The sequence below is a fragment of the Aulonocara sp. 'chitande type north' Nkhata Bay genome, linkage group LG2 (genome assembly GCF_057382095.1).
Source record: "Aulonocara sp. 'chitande type north' Nkhata Bay isolate Kocher_YH1m ecotype deep benthic linkage group LG2, A_spYH_male_GT1.1, whole genome shotgun sequence".
In the NCBI taxonomy this organism is placed as follows: Eukaryota; Metazoa; Chordata; class Actinopteri; order Cichliformes; family Cichlidae; genus Aulonocara; species Aulonocara sp. 'chitande type north' Nkhata Bay.
This window is the reverse complement of record NC_141345.1, coordinates 3,310,293-3,332,112: the sequence shown is the minus strand read 5'-3', so window position 1 is coordinate 3,332,112 and position 21,820 is coordinate 3,310,293. Positions and strand designations below refer to the sequence as shown.

General features: G+C 39.9%; 1 protein-coding gene across 14 annotated transcripts in view; it reads left to right on the top strand.

Moving 5' to 3' along the window:
• The window catches only part of map7d3 (MAP7 domain containing 3), a 30,074-nt gene extending 8,255 nt beyond the window's left edge, over positions 1 to 21,819 (top strand). Inside the window, exons 2-20 of one of the 14 annotated variants that reach the window (XM_086302165.1) lie at positions 3,473 to 3,574; positions 3,910 to 3,990; positions 4,386 to 4,549; positions 4,820 to 4,931; positions 5,374 to 5,457; positions 7,761 to 7,868; positions 8,605 to 8,706; positions 9,131 to 9,229; positions 10,982 to 11,107; positions 12,917 to 13,032; positions 14,991 to 15,118; positions 15,213 to 15,430; positions 16,808 to 16,937; positions 17,252 to 17,537; positions 17,740 to 17,793; positions 17,889 to 17,958; positions 18,146 to 18,293; positions 18,660 to 18,946; positions 19,033 to 21,819. In XM_086302165.1, coding sequence (XP_086158291.1) covers positions 3,473 to 3,574; positions 3,910 to 3,990; positions 4,386 to 4,549; positions 4,820 to 4,931; positions 5,374 to 5,457; positions 7,761 to 7,868; positions 8,605 to 8,706; positions 9,131 to 9,229; positions 10,982 to 11,107; positions 12,917 to 13,032; positions 14,991 to 15,118; positions 15,213 to 15,430; positions 16,808 to 16,937; positions 17,252 to 17,537; positions 17,740 to 17,793; positions 17,889 to 17,958; positions 18,146 to 18,293; positions 18,660 to 18,946; positions 19,033 to 19,040 — 2,423 coding nt within the window. In that variant the 3' untranslated portion in view covers positions 19,041 to 21,819. Of the gene's footprint in view, positions 1 to 3,472; positions 3,575 to 3,909; positions 3,991 to 4,385; positions 4,550 to 4,819; positions 4,932 to 5,373; positions 5,458 to 7,760; positions 7,869 to 8,604; positions 8,707 to 9,130; positions 9,230 to 10,981; positions 11,108 to 12,892; positions 13,033 to 14,990; positions 15,119 to 15,212; positions 15,431 to 16,807; positions 16,938 to 17,251; positions 17,538 to 17,739; positions 17,794 to 17,888; positions 17,959 to 18,145; positions 18,294 to 18,659; positions 18,947 to 19,032 lie in introns of all 14 variants that reach the window. The other 13 variants (XM_086302158.1, XM_086302174.1, XM_086302187.1 and 10 more) reach the window with 13 other exon arrangements.
• The last annotated feature ends 1 nt before the right edge of the window (position 21,820 follows it).

The following is a 21,820-nucleotide window of genomic DNA, read 5'->3' as shown; positions in this document are numbered from 1 at the left end:
TGCATGCAGGGGACAGTTTTCATTCTTTTTTAACAACCAGTTTTACTTCAGTATCAGTACCGAATAGTTCATTGTATCTTATGACTTCTGTCTTCTCAGCAGCATAGGGTTAAACAACAGGGCCAACAACAGCACAAAGACAACTGAGAGTAGCCCACATTACCGGTTGTTCCAAGTATTTTGACAGTACGCCACATGATAGCTACAGCATGTAGACGTAGGTTTGCAAAGCTCTGTGTAGGACGGGCAGTGCATCTTGTAACAGCTGTTTACAAACATCCCAGTGATTCAGTCATGGAGGTTTTGAGTGTGAAGCAATCTGAGTAGCATTAAACTTGACAATGGGTTCCTTAACCCATGCATTCATCTGGGTAGCAGCCGGCAGTTAATAATTGAAAAATTGTGCTTTTAAATTACTATTTGTAATACATAGAAGACGGTAAAGACCAGCATCTTGCTTTATCCACCAACTAAATGAAAATAGATTTAGAATAAGGACACATGATTCATGTTAACATGGGAAAATAAATACTGGATTTGCTTGATGGTATCATTGTTTTTTGTTTTTTTAATTCAAAGAAAAAGTACTATGCTTTTCGCATGAGCAGTCTAACAAGATCAAGAACATTTTTTCTTCAGTCACTTAGAATACCTTTGTGCGACAACAGTGTTGCTTCCTTAAACAATTATTGGCTCTATTTATTCTATTGCACCACTTGGACAATCATTTTTATAAGGTCCCAGTTTGTTAGTACTTAAGGAGCTCCTTTGCAACAAGAAATCTCCAGAGCTTTCCTAATATCTCCAGCATTTTAACTTTATTATGACATTAGTCATATGAGATAAATTGCTTGTGTTAAAACCTGGAGAGAGAGTCTTTTCTGGATCTTTTTTAAAAAGCATATGAAAAGTTGTTTTCATAATAGAAAATATATATTTTTAAGATTAACAATAGGATTGCTTAGTTGCAATGGAGACGGTGAGATGCTTTCACAGTCACAGGACTATCATTTTGCTCTTTGTCAGCATTTATATAATGCCAACAAGAAGGGAAGAAACTGGTAACTGATACCACAGCTCATAAAGCTTGATCATGTCCTTCATGTGCTTCCTTCCTGACTTTCTGTCCTTTAACCATACTTTTTTTTAATTTTTTATGAATAGTTTTGGCTGAAGAAAGGACTATTGACCCTGCGATAGTTTGATGGGAGAGCTGATCTTCTCTTGGAGTTAGACTTTTTATAGGACAGACTGCACGCACATCAACTGTTAAAGCAATGATTGTGTTTTTGGGTACATGTGGAAATTAGTCATCAGTTGGTTTTATGTTTTCTGGATATTTTTATACTTATGAAATTTTGTACACCTGTGGGCGCACATGCTGTATACCAGGAAGCTAACAAGGGCTTTATTCTACTTTATCATTGAAGCTTGTCACAGAAAGCACTGTATGAATAACTACACAGCTGACCACAAACATGGTTGAATAACTGGATTGTTGTATAGCTTCAGATCTATTAGATCTCTCCAGATTTACCATTCATATGGAAAGCAAACAAAACAGAACAAAAAACATCTTATTCAAATTGTTTTGGTTTGAACTAATGGTTTAAACAGACTGTACTTGCTGTGCTTTGGGCCTTAGTATTGCCCCCTTGTAAGGTGCTTGCATGCCATCAAGCTCAACTTTTAGATCAGTGTCTTGGCCAAGGACCCTTTGCTATCTAAAATAGACCTCCGAACAGACTAAGACAAAGCAACCAAAAACTGTTCTGTTATTTGAACATCTTTTGAGAGATAAGTGCCAAATCTTAGCCAAAACGTAACTGGTATTTAACAAACATTTGGATGTTTACCAGTGGAAGCCGTATTCCCTGCAAGGTACTGCTGACATGTCCAGAGTTTCCTGTTGCTGGATAAGTGATTAGGAATACAAGTGTGGGGTTTTTTTTGTTTGTTTGTTTTCTTTGTGTGTGTCGTGGAAACAAATACAATTTGTATAACATTAGTCTTTTGGTCCCTCATCACACTGTCTTTTAATTGATACTGGGCTGCCACAAACGATTATTTTGATAGTCGACTAGTCACCGATTATTTTTGCGATTAGTCGACTAATCAGATCATCATCCATTGGAGTAAAACGTACAGCTTATTGCACCGGCAGCATCTGCTCTTATATAACTATCATTAGCTTACAGCTTTAAGTGTTTAAGGTATGTGCTAACTAAACATAAAGACAAGATGATAGTTTATTACATTTTAATGAAATTTGCAGATTGTTTCGGTGAAGTTTAATAAACTCCTTGCTATCTAAAATATAACAGGACACCGGAGTATATTCTCGAGCATCTCACACTTCTGATAACCAGTTGTCTTCTTGACGTTTATTCAGCTGTGCAAAAACTATAACTTTAATCTCAGCCAAACCGATTTACTCAGGAACAAATAAAATACTAAAAAAAGCCAAATAATGACATTTTGAAGTTATCTAAGTGACTTATATATATTTAACCTGAGTAGCGAAAGACGGCGGTGGGTTTGAAAATGATTTGCCGGGAGTCCGGTGTTCTCACGGCTCTAGTGACTTTTCCCCCAGCTAGCTATTGAGCTAGTGGGTAACAGACATCTCCGAAAACGTCGGCGCGCTTTTGAAAATATGCGGCGTCCTGATAAACTGAGCAGATATTTGAGGTTTACACAGCTACATTCTCGCCTGAAAATATGTTAAAAGTTTATTTTGTGACCCAGAAAGAAGAATAAGAGTAATATTAAAACTAACCAGCTGCCGCCATTGTTGGAAACTGAGCTGGGCTGCGCTATGAATTCTGGGACAGAGCTTCTTCTTCTTTGGGGTTTAACAGCAGCTGGCATCCTTGTACATGCAGTGCTGCCATCTTCTGTTTCAGTCCGTTATTACACTGTTAAATCCTACTACTTATTCCTGCGTCTTTTATGATCTTACAAAGCTTCAAACAACGCGTCAACTATTAAATCAGTCGTCGACGATTTTGATAGTCGATGTAATCGTGACTAGTCGACTAATCGTGGCAGCCCTAATTGATACAAATCAAATCATTTGAATTTCTGAATCTGGAGTTTTTATATCCATGATCCAAACTGGAATTGACAGATTAAAAGTGGCCACTCCCTTTTGTAAAAGGCCATCTTTAAAATGGTAGTGAACGATGCACTTATTCGGTCCAAATCTCACCACACCAGCATAATTCTCCCACAATTCTCAATGTGGAATCAGAGATGGTGGAAGTATAGCACGACATTGTGAGTCTACCTTTTATGCAGACATCAGATTGGTGCTGTTACTGTGTCTACTGTTGGCTTTAAAAGCGCAACAGTGTTGCATTGCTACCTCTTTCTGCCTTGCATACACTTTATGCAGAATAGGCAAAATAGTGGCACATTATTCCTGCCTTGAACAAGCTGTGTAAAAGGACTTGTTTGTTCTCTCATTCAGCTGCAGCTGCACAGGCACAAGCCGAGGAAAGGCGCAGCTTGGCGGGAAACAGCCCAGGACCTACAAATAACACACCAGCTAAACCTCAGGGGTGCAGGCCAGGTAAATGACACTACATCTTGACACAGAATCAAACTGGTTATTACAGATATTACCCTCTCGTGAGGTTATTGTCGTCCATAATCTGAAACATTAGATGCAACTCCCAATGCTTTTCTGCCATCCTCTCAGTGTGGCTTAATGCAGGTAAATCTTAGTCATCACCTTATTACCGTAACAGTTGACAAAGCTCATTAATGAGTCACATGCACACATCTGCCTGCCTGATACAAAGCCTTTGTTACGCTATGCTGCATTGTAATCCACCATCAAGTTATATGTGTAAGTATTCATGCACATGCTTTACCTATAAACCACATATGCACGTGTGCCTGCAGTACTTGACGGTGCCACACTTAGAACAGACGACAGACTGCGGGTGGCAAAAGAGAGACGTGAGGAGGCAGAGAGACAACAGGGTAAGAGGATAACCCCAGTTTTGGGATTAAGATATTTTAGCCAAAGAACTATAGTAAATACTCAAATAATCTGATATTGAGTTTATTAAATGAGCAATGGTTTTATTCATTTTAAACAAAAATACCTAACAATTGGATATAGCTGTTAGCTGCAACCCACCAATAGAAATCTTTCATTTACTTAGTTTGGTCTTACTAATATGTTAATTCAGTACAAATAATAATAATAATAATGGATTGGATTTATATAGCGCTTTTCAAGGCACCCAAAGCGCTTTACAATGCCACTATTCATTCACTCGCATTCACACACTGGTGGAGGCAAGCTACAACAAACAAAAAAACAACAACATACTGACGAGTGATTTCTTTGTACTGCATGCTCATATTGCCAGCTTTACGAGAATCTCAGATCATGGAGCGGGAGCGCAAGGCCAAGCTGCAAGTGGAGCGTCAGATGGAAGAGCGTCAGAAAAAGGTTGAGGAACAGCGAAGGAAGGAGGAGCAGAAAAGATTGGCTGTGGAGCAGAAGAGGAAGCAGAAACAGGAAGAAGAAAAGGTAGCTTCAACACGGGTGGAAGCAGAGTAATGTGATCTACTCAGCAGCGCTCACTGCTGCTCAGCTGACATTTGTGACTAAAAGAATCAATCTAATTTACATAAGAACACAGCTTACACTGTTTTTCTTCATATTTTTAAAGGACCATCACCGCGCAGTTGCCCATGAATTGTAATACAGTTATGAAAGCTACAGATCATCTTCTGTTTGTTTTGTTTTAGGCTCAAATGTTAGTCAGCTGCAAATGACTTGCATTTTTTCCCTCCTCAGGAGCACTATGAGGCAGTGATGAGGCGGACGTTGGAGCGTAGTCAGCAAGTCGAGCAGAGGCAGAAAAGATGGTCTTGGGGAGGACTGTCCACAGACTCAGATGGACGAACAGGTACTTTAGTTCGTCCTTGATAGTTCACAGTGTATTGTGTGCTACACCACAGCTGGGATGAAATTTGGCCTAAATCTGAAAGCTGTTCATTGCAGTTTTATTTATTTTATTTTTTTCCAGCAGCTAATGCAAACAACAGATAAAACCAGTTGAGTCGTAGGCAGTTAGTTTACCCACATCACAGCATTCTTGCTTGTTGTCTGATCAAAGCCCTCTCAGACAGCCTCTCAGCCCTCATTTTACCGTGTCCGCCAGAAAATCAAACCAGTCCGGTGTATGTGATGATAGTCTGGTGTTCAGATGATAATCTGAACAGTGGGTGTCAAGTGAAGGATGATGACTATCAGCCATTTCTAACCTTCATCTCTTTCACTTATTTGAAGGATATGTCATGATGTCATATGTTTTATCGCTCTTTCCTGAGAGCTGTCTTTTCCCACAGGAGATTCTGATGCCAGTGCCTCATCTCCAGTAACTATAGTTATCTCCTCTCCCTCACCAGAAAAGCCACCAAGGAGTCATCAAGGTTTTGTTTGTTAATATTTAATTCACTGGTGTAGCTTCACAGCATGGGTAGTCACTGGCTCTCCAAATGCACTGGCAATGCTTCCTCCCAACACCTTTGTTTCCACCAACCTCATGCAGTTTTTTGTTTGTTATTTTACTAATATTTTTTTCTTTAGAGCCTTTGAGCTATAGGTTTGGTTACTGGTCACTTTTTCCATTGTTGTTTTTGACATTGTAACTAATCAACAAATTTTTATATACCCAATAAATTTTTTGCAAAGGCAGTCAACCTATCCTTAATGCTCTGAAGCTGCCTTAAGGACACAGCTTATAATCATAAGAACTAGAATATCTATATTTTAAAAAAAACCCCACAGGCCTGAAGTAGAGCTGGGCGATATGAGATTTTTTCATATCACGATATGTTTTTTTCATTTCAGGCGATAACGATATCTATCACGATATAAGCCAAATAACTATATTTGTAAGATTTAAATGTGCCGTTGCTCACAAGTAAAATGTGAAATAATCAGCAGCTTGTTTTTATTTAAATATTTATTTCCCATAATAAGTTCAACAGGGTAGATGTACTTAAGGAACATGAGACTTTTTCAGATAAATAAAGGCAAATATTGCAAACTACACAAAAGGCAGCCGCTAAAGCGTTTAAGTTTCAAAACAGAACAAACGAAACAGACTAAATTGTCAATTCCACTTAGAAACAAAGTATTAATTCTAAAAATAAATCTTAGTTTGTTTTACAGAATAACAGACAAAACTGACTAACTTTTGTCAATATCAAATAAACTGAGAACTAAAAGGAAATTCTCAATCTCTCCTTGTTGTATAGCTGAGCTTTTCAAACAGTTTTAACAGTTACTTTAGTCTGACAAAAGCCGAATGGCGAATTAGCGCTTCCAGTCAGAGACTGAGGCTACGTCCACACGTCCACACGTATTTTTGAAAACGGAGATTTTCTGTTTTCGTTTTAAAAAAAAATCCTGTACACACATAAAGGCAGAAATGAAGGAAAACGCTGCTATGAACATGCCAAAGCAGCAGGTGGCGCTAGATTCCTAACCGTGCAGAAATGTTGGCCAATCAGAAGTCTAGAAGCCTCGGTGGGAAAAAGTAAACAAAGCTGGGGCATAGAAGCAGAACCGAGTCGTATGTGTGGACGGACAGTAAACACTGCAGAGAGTAGAATTAACAGTAACAGTCTTGTAGAAATTCATTTCACCGAAACAATAACGTGGCGCAGTGTGACGCATGCACCAGTTTATTGTATTTCCAGACTTGCTTTCGGCACAATTTACAGTGCACGCTACTCTGTTTTTTGTCAGACTTGAAATAGCCGAAATACCTTCACACTACGGAACTTCTATGGCTCTTCCGTTCGACAATCTCTCCGGCATTGGAACCATCATCTGTTTTCTCTTTGGTCACGCTCGGTTGATTTTTCTAGTCGGCACACTCATTTCCTCCATTACCCGCTGCCTGCTTCCCAAACAAACACACGTGCGGCTTGGCACTTGTGCTGTACCTAACAAGTCACGCGACGTGACGCTGCGGCTGTGATTGGTTCGGCTCTGCACTACTGAATTTGGATTGGCTGACCTTTTTTTTTTTTTTTTTTTTTAGAGGACAAGAGCGGCGAGGTCTATCGCAATAGCTTAATTTCTCTATCGAGTAAAAGTTATATCGCGATACATATCGTTATCGTTCTATCGCCCAGCTCTAGCCTGAAGTAAGGACATGAATGCAAATCGTTTTTAATATTTAAGGATTTTAAATGTAAAAGCCATTTTATTCCTGAATTCTGGCTGTAATTGCTCATTCCTATTGTTGTGCATTTCAAGATCACATGGGTGACTTTGCAATAATTTCTCTTTGAATGGTATTCCAAGAAAGCACTATTGTATCTGGCACAGACAATATGTTTATGCTCTGCTCTTGGAGGGATTCAACATAAACATTTTTTGTTTACTAACTAACAGCAATGCCTGATTCTCAAATCACAGTGGCTGTGTTTTGATATTTATGCTTATGGCATGTACTGTTGTCGATTCGGTGTGTTGCTGAATGCCCATTTTGTTAGTAGCACGATAGCATGATCAATTAAGTTAATAGGAAAATTCATCCCCAAAGACAAATATAGTTTGTGTCCTTTTATTTCAGGTGTATTAACTTATAGCCCTTTGCCTGTTGGAGGTATTGAAATACAGCAGATCATTTTACTCCCTTTTGTAAACCTAAATTCCCTCCCTTTTGCCTCCGGTTTAAATCCCGCCTCCCTTGTCTGTCTTTCCTCCTCCCTCTTAGTGGACAAGCGCTCCACATCCACCACAAACCTGAAACAGCCGCCTGAGGCTGGCATGAGCAAACGCCTATCCTCCTCATCTGCCACCCTCCTCAAATCACCTGACAAACGTAAGTCTCCTCGCCTCCCTCCCTCCCCTCCTTCCTCCCTGCTTCCATCCTACCCAGTGCTGCAACTTAACCAACAAAAGTGTTTTGTTTTTGTGTGTGTGTGTGAGAATATTTATGAATGAGCTTTTTCAGGTATTGTACCATTTCTGAAATGGAACAAACTGAATGAACTCTGACCCCTCTCCTTTTTCATATCCAGGGTTTAACAGACTCACTGATGCAGAGAGGGATTGGTAAAACTGCTTTAATCTGTTTCTCATTCCTGATTCCAGATACTGCCCAGTTCTTCTGCATACATTCACTGCATCTCTTCGGATTCATTAATCAGTAAATAGTTTTAAGGGCTGCTGAGCACCAAACGATGATGTTCATGAATATTCTCTTGTATTATAGAGAGCTGTCACTCTTCTGTTACAATATACTCAATCCTGTTTTGATTCACATAGAATATAGTAGAAGTGTACAAAAAAAAATCATGAAACGGGTATTTGATTTCTACAGGAAACAATCAATGCAGATGGGTGAATCACATCTCTTCACAGCCTCTTCAGGCTGACAGTGTCATTTTTATTTTCCTTTTCAGCATAACTGGTTTCTCTTTACTTCTCAGCTTGTTTCATAATAAATTATGCCACCACTCTGAATACAATATATGAATTAATTCCAAAATGTTGTGTACCAGTTACAAGCTAGTCTCGTTATTTCACCTTTGGGTTATTTCATCATTGTCCCTCAGGTGTTAAGCCAAGGAGTTCATCTTGTAACCGGTTACCTAGCAATGCCAATGCTGATCAGGCCAGTAAGGAAGACGACAAAAAGCTTCAGGTGGAACAGACAGGTGCAAAAGATCCCCTCTTCATCTCGCATGATACTTTAATAACCAATATTGTGTTAAATACACAATTTGTCAAAATAATGCATTATTTATTAAATACTCAGCTGTGTCTTATGCATGACACGCACACTGAAGATTTGCTTATTGCTTGTTATTTTGTTGAAACACTTAAAGAGGCTAAAAGTAGTATTACAATAGTCAGCTCTGATTTAGGGAGAATGAGCTAGTGTGATCAGATGGAAAAGTTGAAGCTCGTCTTTGTATCAAGGCTTCATCTCTTAAACTGGGGCATCAGCTGCTGTCAGCCTTAACCCGGTGACTCACATAAAGCAAAACAAAGTGCACATGACTTGTAGACTTTCTTAAGGGTTTCCTTGTTGACTCCCCCAGTGCCTGCTTGGCTATAACTCCACTCTCATGTTCCCAGGCCGTTCTGTGAAGAAGAGAAGTTCCTCCCTTACGCGAGTAAGTCTGGGCAGAGCACAGACCCCTGCAAAGCCTGATAAGGGGACAACGGATGATCAAGGTGGCTAGCATGAACAATCAGCATGCAACACTCATGCATCTTTCTTTAAATAATAAGCATGTGGCTCTGATGCTACTTCATCATTCTGAATCCTCTTGTATTTTTAAATCCTTAACAACGCTGACTGCTGCTAAGAGCTTTTAGGGATAATAAATCTCATTTATCTCCTTTCAGACTTATGAAGTTCAAGGTTTTTTTTTTTTATGCTGGATCTTCTTGCTGCATATGGCCTTTTTTTCCATTCATGTTCTCATTTACCTAAATGCTCATTTACACCCATGTCAGATGCAGTTTTCTCTACACTGCCAGTTGTCTTTGATTTTCTGGGAATGTTATGCTTGTTCCATCAGTCCTTTAACCTTTTTGCTGTCTTGACCTAGCTGATGCTGCTCTACGTCACATTTCTCACTGGAAGTGAATCTTGTTTTAACCCCCTTTGTATTTTATTTTTTTATCTTTTCATTTTTTCAAGTGTTCACTAAGGAAGTGTCTGTTGTGTGCTCTGCTTGGACTAACACTGTGTATTGTTTTGTTGTCACAAAGTGTTGATTGTTTTCTCCCTCCGACATGACGTCATAGGTGGATTTAAGTCACTCGTGCTTCATTGCGGTGTGTGTCCGTGCCATCCCAACATAGCAGCCACAGAGCACACAAATGACCTAAGCAAATCACTGTACTCTGTGTGTTGCTATTAACAACCAGTGCTTTTATTTGTTCCGTAGCCAAACCAGTCTCTTTGTATGTATGAAACTAAAGAAAAACGCTCTTGTCCTCTATTCATGTATGTTCTGTGTGTTTAATCTGAGCAGTAGCACAACACATAAGCTGTCTTCCATACTGAATCAGCATTTTTGAGTTTAAATAGGTTTTTTTTTTCATAATTCTACCCTTATTACAAAAATAACTACAGAAATTATGACCTGGATATAGAGTAGGAAACGGCAGGAAGTCATGTCGCCAGCCCCAACGGGCAGCCACTAAATGATTAACAAAAATCAGGTCTGTCAACAACACATGTCTCCTCAGGAAGGGGCTATAAAAGGAAGTGAGAATCTAGAATCTCCTTTTGAAGAGCTAACATTTAGGTACATGTAGCAGAAACAACCTATTATAAGCTCCAAATATTTCTCAGTTGCATTTTTTTTTTTTTTTAAGTATCAGCAGCAGCCTTAATGGGGAATTTTCTTAGTGTCTTAGCTAGTGTGCTTTTAGAAGGGCTGTAGTCATCCTCTTTCTTTGCAGGAATAATTTGGACCGTTTTTTCTCTTTCCACAATAGAGAACATTGCACAGCATTAGATGTAGCACTGTAATAGACATGGTCACTGTTCTTTTGTTTATTCTTCTCTTCTTCTTACCCAGTATTATTCTTCTGATTGCTTTAAAGTCATTTCATAATTTGTTTTTCCCTTCAGCAAATCCTAAGGAACCATTACTTTGATGAGCTTTTCACTAATCACCTACCAGGCAAACTCTTTTATCAGTCTCAGTACTTTTCCACGGTCACCTTATGTACTGTCTTTTATTGAGTATCCTTCTTTAACTCTATATTTATGAAAGTATAAAGACAGTTTATAAGGAACCTATCTAAGACGAGAGCCATTACCTTTGGTTCTGTATGTTGATTCTTTTGTTAAATCACATGGTGAACTTTGTTTCTTTACTTTTATTCCCCATTCTCATCCACTCTTTCTATCTTGGCCTTTACATTCTCTTGCTTTTTTCCGGTGATCTGTTTTTTTCGGACGTGTAGCTCGCAGGCCACTGGCCACTACTGTGGATGGAGGGGTCCTTAGTCGCCTGCTCACACCCACCCAGGCCTCACTAGCTAGGAGCAAGAGCGCTGCCGCCCTGTCCGCTGAAGGAACAGATGCCCCAGGTAACCTCCGCTTAGGAGACCCTGAAAGAGAGGAAAGTTGGCCAGGGACAGACCTGGTTACCCTCTCGTTTCATCAGTAAAAAGTCAACCTAGGTATTCCCATTATCAGTTAACTAGATAATTTCATTCCACTGCCCAGATGCACTTTTGGACTTTTCAAAGTGATTGGTCGCTTCAGAGTTTTGACTGCAGTTGTAGTGATCAAATGTTAACGTGTGCACAGTAATTAATTATAATAAATAGCATGAGAAAGTGTATTTACATTCTAACAAATAAACTGACATACTCACACACACGTTTAGTTTACATGCATTTCCAAATCTGATACAATCAGTTGTTGTGTGCTGAGCTGGGCTGTGCAGGGCAGTCTTGGTCAGGAGCATTTCTCTGCCTCAGAGTAGCTTCAGGGTCCACACTAGGAGATTTACTCTAAGCTGCTTACCTATTGGTTCTTGTTACATCAAAGTAGGTCTGTTGTGCCTTTCCATGAGTTCTCATAGTGAGGCATAATATGTGTTGATATTGTGGATGCTTTAAAGCATCCTGTGTGGGTTTTTATGTCGCCCTCGATGACTGACATGCCTTAATGTGAATAAGTTTTTTGCTGTGGTGGTAATGATCAATTGCTCTATAGTGGTTGACAGCCTGCAATGATTAACATACAACCACAGTAATGAATACCTCTTTTTCCCTGGTTGACTGTGTGTTTTTATAGGTAGGAAGGGGAGTGTACTGTAAAGCACTTCAAAGCTGCAGCTGCATTTCTAGTGTTGGTTTTAGGCTGTGGCGTTTATTGAGTATTGAGTGGCCATTACAAACCTGTTAGAAGGTATAGATCCTCTGCTAAGTATAGCCCCAGTAGAAGCATGACTCATCCACATTAGCAGCAGCTCATTACAGGGTAGGTTTCATAGTCATTGCTGCGGCGCAGTATAAACTCTGAATGAATTTAGTGAACAGGCTGTGGCAGGGAGAGTTCTTTGGGTCTTGGGATTATGATGGTTAATCCCTCAATCTGACACAGCAAGCTAGTGCACAGCACCATTTCCTCTTCTAACTGCAGGCTAGACTAAACCTAATTGCTAAAGACAGTGTGTTAGAGCCTTTGCCATTACAGTGTTATAGTTATTTCTCAGTCCTGTCCTGAAACTTGAAAGGTCGGTCTCTCTCTGATTAGGAACAGTTACAGCATGACAAAAGAAAGACATATTACTCATTACTCATACTCTAGTTACTGTACTCGAACACAGCAAGCAGTGCTATTTACATTCACTATGTGTTTAACATACTAATAAATCTGTGTGATTTTTGTGTGTGTGCAGTGTCAGTGTGTGTTCTACTTTGGTGGTGGTAGGTTTTACATAATGTGTCTTGTGCTGTGCTTATGGTGCCTGGTGTTTAGATTTGTTCATGTTGTATCCAGAAGCTGCAGGGTGTTTGGGTTTTTCGCCACATTGTTGCTCCCTGCTTGTTATGTGTCTCCAGTAATTTCCAGCCCGTCCGGAGTTTCAGAAATTAAGCTATTCCCTGCGTAATGAGCTATATCTAACAAGTGGCTTTTTTGTTTTTTTGTGCTCTCTCTCCTTACAAAAACCTTTCATTTCTTCCATCCATCATTCTCCCTTCCTCATTCCTTCTTTCCCCAACCTTACCTCTGTATTCCCCCTCTTTTCTTAATCATTCACTCCTTTTGCTTTTTGCTGCTTTGCTGCCCAATTTGGTCGCTTATCACTCCTCCCATTGGTTGTGCTCCCATGGTCCTGCGATGACTGTGTCCTTTACCAGAGTGTCACCTGTGTCCTCGCTCAGCCTCTGCCAGCCCATTGCACCCACCCCGTGGTCCAGTGCGCAGCCGCAGCAGCGACCGACAGAAGAGCAGCATGACCACATCTGTGTCAGCCGATGGAGCCCTGGACCCTTCGATGGTATGAACACCTTCGTTTTAATAACTGAACTTAGCTTTTAATCGTTGATCTCAATTTTAAAAATGTTCTCATGTCAGAAAACTGAAAAATAATGTTCGATTTGTTTAGTATCACTTTGGATTTGCTGATGGAGTAACCTGGATGTAGGGCTTTAGCTGGCATCTCCTAATCCATATCGAAATTTCCGAGTGATCATAGACACATTTAGGTTACGCATTTGGTTGTGACTATAAGAACGACAGAGTATGTTATTCTGCTCATAGAAGATGTGCTTGAAATAATTTAATGGAGTTTTGATTATATTACATAATTAAAAAAAACATGTGTAACAAAGCTATGGTTTTATTTCTGTGGGAAAGTTGTTAAATTTTGTTTGGAAATCATGGACAGAAAAAGTTTCAGTAGCTTACTTTTTTTTAGTAGCATTGTAGCAAGAGGGAGCACAGCAAGTAGTGCTATCTACAGTGACTGTGTGTTTAGTGTACTAATAAATCTGTGTGATATTTGTGTGTGCAGTGTCAGTGTTTGTTCTACTGTGGTGGTGGTAGGTTTTATGTAGTCTGTGCTGTGCTTGGTGTTCATATTTGTTCATGTTGTATCCAGAAGCTGCAGGGAGTTGACAGAAAATGAAAACTTTCCTACATTAAAATTTGTGCAACAAACAGAGTGGCATGGGAAATAAATTGCCCCCTTCCTGATGTATTAGTGAGTCGTCAATGCACATTTGGAGTATTTGTGATAGGTCGCACACTCTTGGGAAGGTGTAGAGGTTTCTTTATTTGTGGATAATGGCTCTTGCTGTGGTTCACCGGAGTCCCAAAGCCTTAGAAATGACTTTGCAACCCTTTCCAGACTGATAGTTGTCAATAACTTTCTTTCTCGGCTGTTTCTTTAGATCGCAGCACTGTGTGTTGCTTTTCGAAATTTATTAGCCCACTTTATTTTGTTAGACAGTTTCTATTTAAATGATTTCTTGGTTCAGCAGCTCTGACATTAAGCATGCCACGGTGTAGTTAGAGAAAATAAACTCAGGTTTCCATAAATGTGATTAATTACAGTCATCTCATCATTTAAAGGAGGGTGGGGTACTTTTTCCACATAGAGCCAGTTAGGTTTGGATAACTAACCAGTGATCTCTGTCTAGTATTAGAATTTGTTTGATCTAAAACATTTAAGTAAGACAAATATGCAAAAAATGCTTTTTCATGTCACTGTATATGCATATATCCTGCTACATTTGCCTGTCAAAGTACTTCTGCAGGATGCTAACCATAGGGAAATGTTACTCATGCAGCTGCTCTTTGGACTTTGCTGGTCACTCATTTAAACATGGGCAAAATTTCATACTGCTGATGCTTGAGGGTCTTATCTGTATGGTCTCACTTGTTGGTCTGCCGTGCCTGGTTCTTTCTCAACCTGGCTTTCTTCCGCCTTCGCTGTGGTTGTGAAGGGCTTCATTGTCATAGTATGAAACAAAGGGATTCACAGTGGCCCGATTATGGACAAATCAGGCCATGCAAAGCAGACCCCACCCAGACCGTGGGACCCAATGTCAGAAGCCTCTGACTTTTCTCACCATCATGTTATCATCTCTCCTTAAGATGTACTGAATGGATAATGTGGATAATTGGAATTCAAAGACTTCTATTTGTATTACATCTCAATACAAACAAGTAATTGTTTTAAAGTTAATTTTCAAGACCTGCAGCAAAAGTAATCTACAAAGATTGTAGTGAAAGAATACGGTGAGGAGTTTGTTACAAAGTAAAAGCTTTTTTGGGGGGGAATCAGTTAAATTCATCACTAAAGTGCTTTGTTTTTCAATATGTTCTATAAATATTTCATAATACACAAAGGATTTTGTGGGAATTGGTTTTACGTTCTTGGAATAACCCTATTTGAGAGTGGTTTCATTAATACTGTCTCCACTTGTGTCCTTTTTTTTTGTGAAATTACAGAAAGATAAGAAGTTAACATCACCTGTGGGGCAACGTCCTGCCTCCCCATCCACTCCAGGTCGGCACCGTTCGCCATCGCCTGCCCCCAGTCCAGGTCCGAAGAGGACTCCTTCGCCTTCAGCACCCAAGTAAGACTCCTGCACAGGATTTGTTATGAAACACATGCATTTTCATTTGGTTTTAAGTCAGAAAATAAGATGGCACACACAATTTCTTCTGCAGGCAAAGCCCTAAGATGCGCCCAGCCTCTCCAGGCGCAATGAAACAACGCCCACCGTCTCCTCAGCCTGCATCAACCAAACCCCCACCCATCCAGAAGCCTCTCGCTCCAGCAGGACCACCAACCTTACGAAAGAGGAACTCCAAGTCCAAAGATCTATGTCCTGTTCAAGCTGTGGCTCAACAGTCCTCTGATTCCAGCAAGACCAAAGACAAAGATGGTGAGCAGTTAACAGAGAAAGATTGCTTTATGTACTGTGACTTAACAGCTATTGTCACCTGGCAGTCGGTAGCAGTATTTGCCAAGACTGTTCATTATCCTGCAAACCAGGATGTTTGTTCACTGTATTCAGACATACATTTCATTTCAGCCAGTAAAGCAGGACAAGATGATATCTTTGTAAACCAAGCTAAGTCTTAAGTCACTAAGTTAAAGTGTTTTCGGCTAATGTACTGCAGCACGTCTAGTTCCAGGTGATTACCTCCAGGTCATAATGACATATCCCTTTTTTTCAAAAATGTTGCTTCTGCAAAAAGACTGTTTGTCCTGCACGTAGTTATTGGCACATGCTTCATTGACTGCATTCAGAGGAAACTGCAAACAGAATTTGTGCTTTAAGCACAAGGGAATCACAATCACTGAACATGGTTTTATAACATGTCATTTTATTTTAGTAGACACACCATTATTGGGATTGTGTTTACATATTGCAATAAATCTCGGTGAAGCAGAAAAGGTAGCGTTTATCACCTGGAGTCGCATGCTTTAGACATTTGGATTTGCTGTTTCTTCTGCCACCTCCTGGCAGGGAAAATCGTTTTCATATGGATTTACATGCAACCAGATATCCACTGTGTGTTAAAAGCTCTAAAAGCATGGTCCAGTTTAGGTTGCACATTTATTTTTAGGAGTGTATGAACGGCGTTTACCCTGTGTCTGCTGAGATAGGCTCCCCAATGGCTGTTTTATGAGCAGTTAAGAAAATGGAAGGATGGGTTTATTCAACAGTCCAGCTGATAGATTTGTCACATTGCTTACTATGGCTTAACACACCCAATACACCCAAAACATAAATGGATAAATGGCTTGATGTGTTAACCTTTGTTGTCTAACCTCATGTATGAATTCCTGAGGAGAGTACTTCACTCAAAGCAAAGGGATACTCTGGGATTCAAGTTGAACTTTATCAAGACACTTTCTTCACTGTTCTGCTTCTGTCTTTTCTGTGATGACAAATTCTTTGTGAGCTTTGTGAGCTGCTGGTTTTCAGGACTGTCTGGAAGTCACAATAGAAGTAGCAGTGCGAATCCTCGCTGAGAGAGTATTCAAGAGTGTAGTCCAGGCCTCAAAAGGCATCCAGTATGAATCAGGGGTATGATAATGGACATGGTCTGATACTTGAGGGCAAAGGTATACCTGATGAGGGGATGGGACTTTACCATGTGCTGATGAAGGTCGGTGATGGTAGGGATGATGTGCTGCCAGAGCTTGATTTGAGAAGAAAGGTTAAAGTTGAGGTAAATCAGGCCCGTACAGCATTGACAAAGTAGCTGACAGAAAGTCCTCAACCTCCGCATTTGTCTTTTCCACCTGTCAGACTCAAAGGCTACGTCAGGCACCAACTCGGCTGCTGAGGCTGCCAAGATCCTGGCAGAAAACCGTAGACTGATGCGAGAGCAGAAAGAGAGAGAGGAGAAGCTTAGGCTACAGAAGGAGGAAGAGGAGAGGTAAGGTTATTTGAGCTGCTGGAACTGTGTTCTTGTTTGTTCCACAAGTTATCATCATAAATTATTGTTTTTATTGTGTGTTGTTTGTCTATATATGACAGAGTAACCTCATTTATGACCACAGCGTAATACCATTGACAACAAAGTTGTTTAATAACAACAGTAGTTTGGAGCTGCTTGTATTTTATAGCCACATGTGCGATTTGCATTGTTTTAGCTAATGAAACAGGCTGAGGCATACTGGTAATGAATACGAATAATTTTCATTTGTCAGGATACGTTAAATTAAGAGGTGCCATTTTTGACTATCTTAGGTTGAGAAAAGAAGAAGAGGCACGATTAGCAGAAGAGGCTCGATTGAAACGTCTGGAGGAGGAAAAGCAGCTTGCAGAGGAGAGAAAACTTAGGGAAGAGGAAGAGGCTCGCCTAGCAGAGGAGGAACGGATTAGGCTGGCAGAGGAGGAAGCACAAAGGCAGGCTGAGCTCCAAAGGGAACGCGAGGAGGCCGAGGCCAAAGCCCAGGAGGAGGCAGAAAGAGTTCGTCAGGAGAGAGACCGCATTATGCAGCAGAACCAACAGGAGCGTATGGAGAGGAAGAAGGTATGATGGGTGCATCAACTTTTTAAATTTTTGTTTTGGGCCTTGATTCATCGACGTGTCATTAAATAATTTTGTTTTGACAAGAAGTTACATCGAGAGTCAGTTTTTTAACCATCAGTCTCTCCTTTACCCAAGAGTCCAGATCACATTGGCAAAGTAATTACTAGAAATTAATTTCTAACCTAACTTCTTTCTGTTACAGAGAATTGAAGAAATAATGAAGAGAACTAGAAAAGGGGACCAAAATGATTTAAAGGTGAGCTCACATTCAGTCAACCCATTTGGTTGTATTTGTGATTTTTGGAAAATTCCTTCACAATCAAGGTCGGTTAACATTTGTCTCCTGTGTAGAGAGATGATGATAAATGCACACAGGAGAATGAAGATGAGGAAATGGACCAGATAAACTATGAAACTAAAAGTAAGAGTTCTCCAGTCTTTTTCAGCTAAGAATCTAAATATGCTGAGCGACTTTCATTATTTGTCTGTAACTGCGAATGTATCTTCTTACTTTCAATGTACTTACATATTGCTTGAGTAAAATTACATATATTTCTATGCGACTTGTGACATATCTAATCTGTGTTTTCATTGTCGCCCTAATACAGTAACAGAGATTGACAAAGATGAGAGCTGTCTGTCCTCCGGTGAGCCTGCAACAGAGCGAGAAGAGCCTCTGGGCCACACGGACGAGACATCAGAGACAGACAAGGAGAATAACAATGGCACAAGCACAGATGAGACTCAGGCAGAAAGGTACAACTGTAGAGAAACCAACAAAACCCACAAACTGAGTTACGTTTAGTCATCTAAAACTGCCTCAAATAGTTGGCACTTTTCTTCCTCACAAAATACCTCGGTATTACAAGTTAGCTAACATGTCAGAGGTGGGACAAGATTTTCTCACATTATTAAACTGTTTCGGTATGTTAGTGAAGCCAAAGACTCCCATCTCATATTTTACAGTTTGGCTTCTAACATTTTACAGAGAAATACATAAAATACATTACATTTCAGATCTTTTTTTCTCTCTTAAGAATCAGATTTTAGTTCAGATGTATTTCTATTAAAATACAAACACCTATAATAATCTCTTACTCTCCCTTGGTTCCCCTTCTTCAGTCCAGTACCTGAGGGTCGCCTTGTCGAGGGTTCTGAGTTCACGAATGAGCAAGACTCTACCAAGTTGGTCTCCACAGTCAATGGAAAATCCAACCAATGGAGCTTTGAGGAGCTCATTGATCTTAACGGCCACTCCAAGTCTCGACCCCTCCTTGAGGCGGGGGACTGTAACAATGTCTTGATCAATTGTGACGGGAGCTCAGATGGAACCAGAGTAGCCTTTGAAGACAATGAAACCCCCATCAGCACGCTGCATTCCTCCAGTCAACCCATAGAAGCCCTGCCAGGTGAGCTGTCAGTCGCTGATGACTCCGATGCTGCCATTGTCTAACTTAACAACTGACAAGAACTCTCGTGTTTTATGTCCCTCCAGAGATTTGACGTCTGCGGCGTCGCTGAGAAGCCTCTTATTGCTGCACTCCTAAAGTTCCTGTCCAGTTGACCTCCTTAAAAATTCTGTCAATTCCAAGCAGCTTTCTCCCCTTTCTCCTCCTTTTCCAGAGGGAGGAGCACAAGGTGAAGTGGAAAGACCACCCAAGTGCTACGTTTGCACCCTACATGATGAGGAAACTATGTATTGAAAGTATATATTAATAATTGTGCTTCAGGGAAATGCTGTCTGTTCTTTCCACATGCTTACCCTGGGTCTTTTTCCTCTTCCTCTTGTGGTTTTTAGTTCTCCAGATTTTTTTTTTTCTCAATTTTGTTCAGTTTTGATGATTTTTTTTTTTTTTAAAGTGTTTGCTTTTGTCAGGGGTGCGTTGTTATAATTTATTAATTTTGGCTTCTTTGATATTGTAATTATTGTTATCAAATGTTTAGTCTTTTTTTCTTCTTGTGAGAATATTCCAGGACACATGCACAATAGATTTTGTGAATTATTCTTAATTAATGGAAGAAATTGTTATACGTTCTGTTTTGTTGGGGTTTGGTGGAGGTGGCATCACAGGTTCTCCATGTGACTGATCTAAATTTACTTGACAGTCTACTTTTTGCAGCAACATGGCCTTACAATTTTTTTTCCCTCCTTTCTAATTTTTTAAAACAATTTTTTTTTTCTTGCATGCACAGGTTAGCAGTCCCTGCTAACCTCGGGATTGGCTGTGTTAATACATTACTTGACTGGGCTTTTGCCATTTCATCCCCCTCCTTGATTTTTTCCCCCCCTTTCCTTCTTTGGCCACTAGAGGGCTTCAGCAGCACAGCAGTTGCATTTGAAGGCGAACCATGTGTAGATCCACATGTTCAGTAAACTTTTTGCACTTGTTTGAAGCTCACGGTTGGTTTAGGTTTTCCTTTTTTTTTTCTTTTTTTTTGCATTTGTATATAGAATACAAGTTTACTAATATTGTACTTTACAAGAGTCCTAGCTGGGTCCGGTTTTAGTGTCATTTGTGGCGACTCCTCCAACTGTTTGAATAACCATACCTGTAACAGACTGTCACAAGACAGAGGTGAAATCCAGTAGTTTATTTTTAGCTGCTTCTGAGCTTCTTGACATGGTGTTTGTTACTAAACTGAAACTAGGAATCAGGCTTTCAATGATCCGGTTTTAACTTGAGCTTTAGTTCCCGCTTTGTGATTCATTCTTCTGTGTGCTTCATCATCAGTTCCACTTCTTTCCAACTAACCACCATCTAAATATCCTGTCAAACTAGCTGCTACATATGACAAAATGCATTTCAACTATTTTTGTAGTATACAATTTTGGCTGTTGGTTTCTATATGAAAATGCATTTCTACATATATTTAAGTGTTATTATATTGTGTAAATAATCAGTATTAGGCAAATGAAGCCATGTTTAGGATGGAGTGGCTCAGGTTGTGGAGAATTCAAGAGTCTGTGTAAATGACTATTCGGTTTCAGTTTGACTGGTGCCGTGTGACGGGGTTGCCAGGTTCTGTTTGGCCTACCTGGCAACCTTTATGTCCCCTTTCACAAGAGCTCAACAAAACTGGGTGGCAATCTACTTTGTTTCCTAAGTTTCAGCTCTGTATCTGCAAGCGCTAATTCTAAATTTTGCCTACAAAAAAGACTAAACCAGTTGAGATTTGGATGACAGACAGAGCCATTTTTGTCCTTACAAACACATCTAAACCCATGATATGAGTCATAGATGTGCCTCTCAGTGCTTTTACTGTCATCAAAATGCAATTAATGTCACGCAAAAGGATGTAGGGGTGTTGATTGGTCGTTGCAGGTGCGTCTGCTCAGGATTCAATTGTTCTACTGTAGAATAAGGAGGGCACTTCCACCCGACAAAACCTGACGTGGGTCAGGCTGGTTGTCTGGTTCTTTGTTATTCATGAAATGTTGAATTTCTTGATGCTTGAAAAGTCCAAGCACGAGGTTTGAGACCTTGAACTTTTGCCTTTTTCTCTGCTGGCTTACTAAACTCTCTCTGTACATATAAGGAGTCTGAGCTTTTTTAGCTTTTCAGCTTTGATTAATAAGCTCAAAGAATGTAACAGACTCCATAAACCGTCCTGCAATATTTACCACGTCTCTGAGCTTACGCGCTTTTAGCCATCTTATGTTATTCTTCTAGGACGCATGAGACTTTTTGCACTGTCACAAGTTACCCTTCTTTAAACAAAGCACGTATCTGAGGACTTTACAGACTCCTGGGGGAGCTGTGTAAACTTTCATAAAGAAAAAGTCATTTATGTAGTTCTGTCACTTATTCCCATCCAGATGTTTTAGCCTCATTCATAACCTGAGCCTTAGATCTTTCATACTCCACTTTGCTTTCCTGAATACACCTAAGGAGTGGTTATAGTTGCTGCTTGAACACATACGGTGTCTGCATGTTACAGGGTATGGATGCAGAGCTCACAGCACGTAGTCCTCAACATCATCTATAATGTTAGGTTAGAACGGTGCCTTAGATTAAGATTTAGTGTGGGTTGTTTGTTTTGGTTTTTTTTATTGTTTCACAGTCAACTAAGAAAGCTTCTCCTTACCTCGGCCTCGACAATCATTCTACTCAACAAGGGCAACTTTGTGAATATGAATATTTCTCTAGACGTTTTACTAACAATGCCCTGTCCACATATTACATTTGTACTGTAAATATATCTAAAGTTTACTGAGATACTGACTGTTAAAACAATAAAGCCTTGAAAAAATATGTTTCCATTTCTTGCTGTGAAGAGGAAAA